Source organism: Chiloscyllium plagiosum, unplaced genomic scaffold, assembly GCF_037043375.1.
Source record: "Chiloscyllium plagiosum isolate Xiang-an unplaced genomic scaffold, Cpla_swu_hap1 HiC_scaffold_9, whole genome shotgun sequence".
Lineage (NCBI taxonomy): Eukaryota > Metazoa > Chordata > Chondrichthyes > Orectolobiformes > Hemiscylliidae > Chiloscyllium > Chiloscyllium plagiosum.
In genome coordinates this window covers 33,792,614-33,802,529 of record NW_028270147.1, presented here as the reverse complement: position 1 = coordinate 33,802,529, position 9,916 = coordinate 33,792,614, and the positions used below count along the sequence as shown (strand labels likewise).

Below are 9,916 nucleotides of genomic sequence, written 5' to 3'. Positions count from 1 at the left end.
TGATCACAAACAAGAACAGAAAAAACTGTTACGACAAGGGGTAAACCCTTCTGCTAATTTAAACCAGCCACACAGAAGATATAAAAGAGACCTAAGGGGCAACTTTTTCACACAGAGGGTGGTACGTGAATGGAATGAGCTGCCAGAGGATGTGGTGGAGGCTGGTACAATTGCAACATTTAAGAGGCTGGGTACATTTGGATGGGTATATGAATAGAAAGGGTTTGGAGGGATATGGGCCAGGTGCTGGCAGGTGGGACTAGATTGGGTTGGGATCTGGTCAGCATGGACGGGTTGGACCGAAGGGTCTGTTTCCATGCCGTACATCTCTATGACTCTAAAAGCTCACCTCATGCCATAATCTGTTAAATTTTGAGTGGCAAAGAACTAACCCAAATATCACTAAAGAAAAATTTAACAGTTTTATTCTTTAAGTCCAAAAGAGAATGCTTAGATCACAAAAATTTACAACTCCTTTCTCTTAAACCTATCTTTTACCTCCCACTCTACAACACTGGTCCAATACAAACTCTATTAAGATTTACAAAAAAAAGTCAAATTTCAAAACCAGCCAGTTGTCGCTTTTCCCTTAGCATCTTCATCTGTACTTTCCTGGGTCTTTTCTTCAGTCTTCTGCTTCACAATTTTTTAATGAAAAGATACCTTTTCAGAGCAAGGCTCTGCAGCCCATATCTTCATTTGTTGGTGCCCTTTAACGCTCTGGCTAACTGTTCAAAATGTCTGATTTTATATACCTCAAAACATCGGACCATTTCATTGGTTGGATGTCATCCAAAACATTAAAATTCAAATTTGATTGGATTTTGGTATCATGGGGGATAATTTAAATTGATTGGCCAAGTTGTGTAACATGGCAATGCAGTTCCAGCTATTTGTTTCGCAAGCAAATGTGAATTTTTAATTTTTAATTTTTTCAGCACTCTGTGCCTCTCTAGGTCCATGCCACCTTCAACTCTCTGTTAAAGGTACAATATACACTATACCTTCATAACATCTGGATAAATTCAGCAGTCTGGCAGCTTCTGTGGAGAGAGAAACAGTTAACATTCATAACTTTATTGGAAGAAATAAGTTCTCAAAAAGAGTTGTATCAGACTCAAAACATTTACTCAATTTCTCTTTTAAAAGGTGTGCTGAGTTTCTCCAGCATTTTCTGTTTTTATTTCAGATTTCTGGCATTCACAGTAGGTTGCTTTTATCTGGGCTGATTAGATTGGGTTTCTGATCAACACCAGCATCTGTAAATTTAATTCTTGAAATTGATAATCTTGTGCTAGGAGGACTAGTTTTCATTATATATTTTAGAGTATATGGGCAGAGAAAGAACTTTTTGAACTTTCATTTTCAACTCCCTATGTTTGCAAGTACAAATGTAGACAGTTAAAAGTAGAAATTCATCTCAAGCAGAAAGGCATTGACTATCTGTTAAAAATAGGCACAATATGTTTGGATGATATTGTTAGACATTGTGGAGTTGCATTGACACCAAATTAAGACTGCCTGGGTAAAGAAATAACATTTCATTCTCAATATTTTACTCAGAGCAAATCCCTGCAAGCAGCTGAACTCCCATCATAACTTGTTCACCCATCACATCTGTGCTCAATAACATACTTTGACTTTAAGCCTGGCAACACCCTCAGCAAAACTTTCTTATTCCTGTTTTCAAATCTGTCCATGGCCTCACCCTTCCTTATCACTGGAAGCTCCTGCAGCCCCACAAGCTTGTGAGACCACTGGACGTCTTCAAATTTGAACCCATATATCTTCAAATTTATCTGTTCCATATTTGGAGACCATGCCTTCATAACCTCGGTACTAATATTTGAAGATCCCCTCTAATCCTTCCTCCTCTCTACATCTCTCTCCTCCTGCTCATAACGCACTTCTTTGACACGACCCCTTCCATCTAGCTACTGAACTAATATCTCCTTTTGTCTTTCAATACCAAATTTATGTGATAACTCTCCATTGATGTGCTTGAGGCTGTTTTACTATGTTATAGGTTCTAATATGGAAGTCTTACGGCCCAGTTCATAGCGTCCCTGCCTTTAAGCCAGAAGCTCCATGTTCAAATCCCACTCTAGGACTTAGTCACCAAGGATGGTGTGTTCAAAATGTGGCCAAAGTATCAATTTGTATATCAGTCCAAGATTCACTAATGGGAGGGATTCATGGTCAGCCATGTAATAGAAAAGAAATTGGAATCTCTACCATCACTACTCATAAAACATTAGGTTCCCAAATCAACTCAGACACTCCAGATGAAAGATGGCTGGATAGCTTATGTGGATAAGATGGTGCCAACCGCATAGGGTTTGGACTCTGTTCTAGTTGGGATAGATTTGTGAACTACCTGCTTGACTTACCCATGGCAGAGGATGTTGTGCTGTGGATCAGTTCTGTCTATGGGCAGAGAACCAAAGAAGCTGGAAGATACTGTTGAAATGAAAGTTGCCACTGTTGATTTACAAAAGGATAGGTAGGTCTTTGTCATGTTTTCAACATCTGCCAAATTAGTAACTGAAGTGCAGCAGTAGTTGTTTCTCCATTTGGGAGTATAAAGAGAATGGGGTGAGAGACATAATTGTACATAAGATATGAAAGTTATGCTTTTTCTATTATGACTTATAGCTTACTCTTGAGGTTGCATAGTCCACGAGAATGAGATTCCTTGGAAAGCCAACATAGATTTGTATTAAAGCAATGGTGATTCCAGTCTGGTCTTTCCCATCCATGCAGTATATCAAACAGGAACATTTTTTGATTCGCTCCACAACTTCAAGACTGTGGAAAAAAAACATTAAAATGATATCTCACTGACAAGGACTTGTGCTGATTTCATTCTGTTTTAAGGCACTAGACAATAACAGCTGATCGCTTTTACCTATATTATGGTTATCAGTTTCAGTAGAGGCTGGATCATTGAATGAGGTAGAAGTTTCTGTAGATGAAGCAGGAATTGAAAATAATTAATGTGGAGAATAACTATTGGTGTGGTGCAATTATATGTCCCTATTTCATTGGAATTTAAGAGTTGGGAACTCAGGTTAAGTAGGGAACTTCTGATGTGCCTGCAATGAATGTCTCTTAATGTCTTATAGCACTTTTGAAGAATATCAGGCACTGGAAAAACTCAGTGCTTGGGAGCCTCCTGTGAAGCGCTTCTGTGATCTTTCCTCCGGCATTTGTAGTGGTTTGAATCTGCTGCTTCCGATTGTCAGTTCCAGCTGTCCGCTGCAGTGGTCGGTATATTGGGTCCAGGTCGATGTGCTTATTGATTGAATCTGTGGATGAGTGCCATGCCTCTAGGAATTCCCTGGCTGTTCTCTGTTTGGCTTGTCCTATAATAGTAGTGTTGTCCCAGTCGAATTCATGTTGCTTGTCATCTGCGTGTGTGGCTACTAAGGATAGCTGGTCGTGTCGTTTCATGGCTAGTTGGTGTTCATGGATGTGGATCGTTGGGAATAACGAATAGTGTTTTTACAGAAGGTAGGGTGGGAGGAGGTGTAGTCTACATAGCTTTGGGAGTTGGTGGGTTTGTAGTAGATGTCTGTGGCCTTGGGCTCCTCTACCAACCATTAACACCCAACGCCTGGAGGAAGAACACCTCATATTCCACTTTGGGACCCTGCAACCACACAGGACAAATGTGGATTTCAACAGCTTCCTCATTTCCCCTCCCCCACATTATTTTTTTTAATAAAGAACACTTGTACAATGAAAGGGGAGCGGCCAGTTCTCTCGGTTCAGGGTTTTTTTTCTGGTTTTCGTTTGGTTTGGCTTTAGCAAGCCTTCTGCTTGAAGCTGCTGGTCAAAGAAAGCTGCTTGGGGAGAAGGTTCCTGGATTCAGCAGAGGTTTTCTGGCACATTCTGTCTCTGACATTTCTCCTGCAAGAACCTGTGTTTGATTTTACCTTTTTTGCCAAGGGTGTGTTTATTGGGATATTGCAGGTATTTGAAACAGTATCATTACTTTGCGACAGTTGAATTGGTTTTCAGATAGGTTAAGTTGTTCTATATTGTGTTCTCTTTTGTTTGTGTTTCATTCAGTAGTCTGTAAATAAATTGTTTTGTTTAAAACTGAGTGGTTGGGCCAGTTGCATCACTCCTGGAATATCCACTCTACATCTGATTAAAACAACTAGAAAAGTTAGCGTCTGTGTTACTCTCTTGAAATGTTTTGACAGGGTCTGGTGTGGTCCATAACAAAATGCAGTAGATGAGGTGGGTGGATGTGCATTCAGAACATTACCAATTGAAATCCTCACTGCAAATCTTTAGGAGAATGATAAAGCATGGAAAGTAATATTTATGGTAGCACCATGACTGTTCATAATGTCCTTTGCCTGTAACCTTTCAGATTCTTGGCCATCTATTGAATGCCACCTCCTCAAAGTGTTTGGATGCTTTATTTTGATGGATATACAACTCTGGTTTATTTTAATGATACTTGTTCCGCGCTCCTCCCCGTGTCAAGTCCAGTTCTGATGGGTCGCAGACGTGAAACATTAACTCTCTTCCTCTCTCCACAGAAGCTGAGTAGTTTTAGCATTTCTTTTTTGTTTTAAGAACTGCACCAGTGAGGGAGAAAGGTACCTGCAGAAAAGCTAAATAGCTGTTTTGAAACGGATGATTCATCCCGGGACCTGTTTTGGGAAGGAAGGTGATGCCTTTCCAATAAGATCGTCGGAAACTCGCCTTTGAAGCAAAGAGCTGTAAACGGTAAAAGTTGCTAAACTTTGGCAGCAGCGGAAGCGCAGACGGAGCTGGTACCGAGATTCGCGATTTGGTGCGTTATGGACTGAGTCCCGACCCGTACCAGCAACCCACACATGCGCATGAGGGAGAATGCAAGGTCAGGTGGACCGAGTGAGGAAGAGAAAGTAAGTGAAGAGAGAGCGAGGAATGAGTGAGAGCGGGAAGGAGCGAGTGAGTGTGGGAGAGGGAAGGAGAGTGAGTGAATGAGACAGACAAGGGGTGAATGAGTGAGGGACAGATGGGAAGGAGTGAGTGATTGGGAGCCAGAGGGTAAGGAAGGAAGGAAGGAAGAGAAGGAGAGAGAGAGAGAGAGAGAGGATGGGGTTGTGGGAGGGAGTGACAGACAGAGAGAGGGGCAGTGAGAGAATGAATGAGTGAGTGAGAGAGGCCAGAGGTTAAAGGGAAGGAGTAAATTAATGAATGAGGGGAAGGGAATGCGAATGAATGAGTGAGGGGGTGACTGAATTAATGAATGATACTGAGACAGAGATGAATGAGTGAGAGAATGACAGTGAGTGATGGGTATGGAGAGAGAGTGAAGGAATGAATGAGTTGAGTGACTGCTGTATAAACCTCTAAAGAAAACACTTGCATTGCCTTACAAATAAGGACACAAACTAGACACTACTCCAGATGTAGATTAGAGTGGTGCTGGAAAAGCACAGCAGGTCAGGCAGCATCCGAGTCCTACTCCTCAGATGCTGTCTGACCTGCTGTGCTTTTCCAGCACCACTCTAATCTAGACTCTGGTTTCCAGCATCTGCAGTCCTTGTTTTTATCTACTTCTCCAAATGTAGTCTCATTGAGACTCTGTACAGCTGTAAAAAAAAACCTACTTCTATATTCCATTCCTATTAGAATAAGCACCAACACTTCATTTGTTTCCTGAATTACTTTATGAAACTTTTTGTGATTCCTTCGATACCACTGTAATTTGTCTCCATTTAACTTGAATGCTACTTTTCCATTCTTCCTATCAATTTGGAAGTTTGCATTTCTCCATATTGTACTCTCTCTAAAATTTTGCCCACTCTCTTAACCCTTGTAGCTCCTTTAACAAATAACTATCCTAGCTATTTTGTTAGCAAATTTAACTACCGTCGTCCCATCATCCAAGACATTAATATAGATTATAAATAGTTGCGAGCCAAGCAATGATTCCTGTGGCACTCCACTAACCCTGGTCTGCCAGTCTGAAAAAGATTAATTTGTCCTATTTTGTTTCCTGTCAGACAACCATTCCTTTATCCTTGCTAACATCATAACCATTTGCTTTGTGTCACCACGTTTGATGTGACACTTTCACAAAAGTCTCTTGGAAATCTAAGCACACAATGTTTACAGGGTCATCTATATCTGTTGTGCTTGTTACTTCTTCAAAAAACTCTAACAGAGTAGTTAAACATGATTTATTTTTCACAGAACCATGTTGACTCTGCCAGATTCCGTTATGATTTTCAAGTCCCCTCCTACAACCATAATCTTGGATTCCAGCAAGTAAACTACTTGCAACATTGGCTTTATCCTATACGTTCCTGCACTTTGTTTCTGTTCTTTCTTAAGTAAAGCTATTCTATTTGCTATTTCCCAGTCTGCTGGTATTGTTTCAGTACCAAAGAAGTTTGGAAGATAATCACTTATGCTGCTCGCTTTGCAGCCACTTTTAAAAACCAGGATTGTAGTTGATGAAAATGGTAACCCAACACGCAATCCAGCTTAATATGTGACAATCAATCCTGGTGGATGTAACTATGCATAGTTAACTGTGTGTGAGTCCATGCTAAGTTATAATAGCCAGAATATGCTGGATGTACAGTGAAGTAGGCCAGTTGTTGATCTTTTCCTGCTTTGATGACACTCTGAAGAATGCTTGATTGTTATTAGATGCTTAATTGTGATCTTGGAAAGCACAGGTGAATATGTTTCGCATCTCTCATCTTAATAAACATTGCAAGTGAAATAATATGACAATGATGTACCTAGTTCACTTGCTGTTATGCATTCAGTCCACAGTGTTTTCCTTTCTATGGGTTTTGTATGGGTTTTGAAAATGTTCTTTTTTGAGAAAGATGTGAACTTATCCTCTTTGTTTTCCTTTCTAGAACTAATTATTTCTTGGATGCGTAATGGAGGTGGCAATCTATTCAAATTCAAGACAATTGTTCAACAGACTGTTCTGTAACATCTTACATTTACACAGGTCCTATTATCACCATGGTAGGTCCAAGCGTATATTACTGTCTCGTCTCTTCCAGCCAATGAATCTCCGCGAGGATAGAACTACTGGGCTTGGCCGCTCCAGTGACATTACCTGCAAGAGCCAGAGACTGATGCTTCAGGCAGGTCTTATTCAGCCAGCCAATACAGGCTGCTTTCACTATCTGCCGTATACAGTTCGAGCCATGGAGAAACTTGTCCGTGTGATTGATAAAGAAATGCAATCCATTGGGGGTCAGAAGGTGAACATGCCCAGCCTCACCTCAGCAAGTCTGTGGAAGACCAGTGAACGTTGGGACCTTCTGGGGAAGGAACTATTCAGACTGAAGGATAGGCATGACATGGAATACTGTTTAAGTCCAACACACGAGGAGGCAGTGACCGAGCTAATTGCCATGCAGGGTAATCTCTCATATAGACAGCTACCTTTGATGCTTTACCAAGTGACAAGAAAGTTCCGAGATGAGCCAAAGCCACGTTTTGGTTTGCTCCGTGGACGAGAGTTCTACATGAAGGATATGTACACGTTTGATGTCTCGGAAGGAGCTGCCATGGAGACCTATAATCTTGTTTCCCAAGCTTACAGTTGTATCTTTGGCCAGCTGGGATTGCAGTTTGTAAAGGTGCGGGCGGACACCGGCAACATTGGTGGGAAAATGTCTCACGAGTTCCAGCTGCCAGCTGATATTGGGGAGGATCGCCTTTTAATGTGTTCTGACTGCCATTTTGCAGCCAATGTCGAAGCAATGACGGACACTGAAACAAACTGCCCACAGTGTCACGGAAAGCTGAAAGAAAGCAAAGGCATTGAGGTGGGACACACTTTTTACCTTGGGACAAAGTATTCATATATTTTAGGTGCCTCATATTCCAACACTGAGAATAAGCCTGTTGTAACCGAAATGGGTTGTTTTGGCCTTGGAGTCACACGAATACTAGCCGCTGCCATAGAGGTTTTGTCAACGGAAGATGAGATTCGCTGGCCAAGCCTCCTGGCCCCTTACCAAGTGTGCATCATTCCACCTAAGAAAGGCAGTAAAGAAGAACTGAGCCTAGGACTGTCTGAGACGTTGTATGATACTTTAATAGATGCTGTCCCCCAGCTTCATGGAGAGGTGCTCTTGGATGACCGAAGCCACCTGACTATAGGCAAGAGATTGAAAGATGCCAGTCGTCTGGGTTACCCATATGTTGTAATTGCAGGGAAGCGAGTTTTGGAAAATCCACCAGTTTTTGAAGTCAGCTGTCAAAACAATAGAAAGACAGTATTTCTCACACAAGAAGGTGTTTTGGACTTACTGAGAAATGTGAAGATTGTTTAGTACATGCCATTATTTTGGATAGGGCCATCTACAACGGTGAAAGTGCTTTACTATGGTTTGCAGACCCTTGAAATCAAGTCTTTTTGAAAGTGTACGGCAAAGGAAATAGTTCACAATGATATATCTGATGTAATTATGTTGTTTCCCTTATGGTGGGGGACTGTTAAGATTGTTAAGCTATATCACAGGAAGTAACAATCAACTCATTTTTATATGAATCACATTAGAGAGAGAGACATGTACTGTTTTGGAGAATGCAGTGTAGCAATTGAAACTTAAGCAGACAATAGGATCAGTAACAAAGCAAAGCTAAATAAAAACTAAAAATTTATACCAAGAATACCTTGTACGCAGTACTGTAATTGGTAACTTTTGTAAGTCTTATATGAGAATTATTGTGTATCAAATGTGCAGGTTTGTTGGGTTACTTCTGCTTTGTTGCTGAAATGAACACATTTCTACAATCATGCTTTTATTCTAGATTGTTCCTGTTCTGGTGGAGGATCATTTATTTCGATCCTGTGCTGATGTGTTCATTAATTTTATGTTCTACTGATTGGAAGAGTATACAGATCATGTAATGTCTGAATTCGGAGAAGATTGTCTGAGTAAAATGAGGATTTTGTTTTAAGGAGGTTGCTTGTCTAGTTTTTCCATGTCATTCTTGGATCAGTCTTGTAAGATGTTCTAATTGATATACAACATGTACAGGTCATCTAATCTATAAATGTAATATGATAAGCCCTAGAAAACTAAAAGAGTCATCTATTGTTCCACCAATGATCATCAGATGCTGTCAGCTGCCACTACATTTTAAAGATATTGTTTTATAAGCTCAATTCAGGCAGTGGCACAAAAGTTGTGGTATCAAACCAACTGCTTTTTATGTGGAGTACCTGGAATTTACTCCCATTGACTCCACAGGAACTGAAATTCAGGCTCTGCTTAACACATGAACCAATTTTGTCCATTTTACACCAGCTGCCTGGGATGAACTTTTAGCTACTTGATAATCTAATCAGGAAATAACCATAATTAAACTATAATCTTCATCCAATTTCCTTTTATGCTGTTATTGTCTTGTGTATCATATATTGTGTAGTGTCAGTGATTATTTGAAGCAAAATTCAGTTTTAGTTTACAAACCCATTCATTTAACTTAGAGTTTATTTTTTCCACTATATCCTGGCTCATTCTATGGTTGCAACATTTTGGGGCTAAATTTCATGTGATGTTTATTTAGAAAGTAGGAAGTCATGGGATCTGTAGGCAGAGACCTATGGTACCAGATCTCTGACCTCTTCTTGTTACTCTAGTCTTTCCAAGACTTCACTAATGGAGGGGAAGCCTTTAGTCGAAAACATGCATGAAAATAGTGATGAGCTGTAGCATTCCAAGCCCAATGTCACATTCTTCGAACTCTCATCAGAATTTCCTGATTGCGTCTCCCTGTTCTTTGGATCACAGCATCTCAGGATGACAAAGTTCAAAATGAGGGATCCCTGAAAATTTAAATGTTGCCTTTCTCTCCAACCTCCCCACAGGATCTTTAGGTCCAGTGTGGTTCTGATTTGATCTTTTTGAAAACATCCAGA

At 40.5% G+C, this 9,916-nt stretch overlaps 1 protein-coding gene across 2 annotated transcripts; it reads left to right on the top strand.

Moving 5' to 3' along the window:
* Window positions 1–4,727: 4,727 nt before the first annotated feature.
* Window positions 4,728–9,366, top strand: pars2 (prolyl-tRNA synthetase 2, mitochondrial). 2 transcript variants are annotated; one of them, XM_043700132.2, is made up of 2 exons: window positions 4,728–4,746; window positions 6,885–9,366. In XM_043700132.2, exon 2 carries the CDS (start codon window positions 6,909–6,911, stop codon window positions 8,319–8,321), a length of 1,413 nt encoding a protein of 470 aa, XP_043556067.2. In that variant the 5' UTR covers window positions 4,728–4,746; window positions 6,885–6,908; the 3' UTR covers window positions 8,322–9,366. The 2 variants fall into 2 exon arrangements, with proteins under 2 accessions (XP_043556067.2, XP_043556066.2); XM_043700131.2 differs by lacking the exon at window positions 4,728–4,746 and adding an exon at window positions 5,521–6,695.
* The last annotated feature ends 550 nt before the right edge of the window (window positions 9,367–9,916 follow it).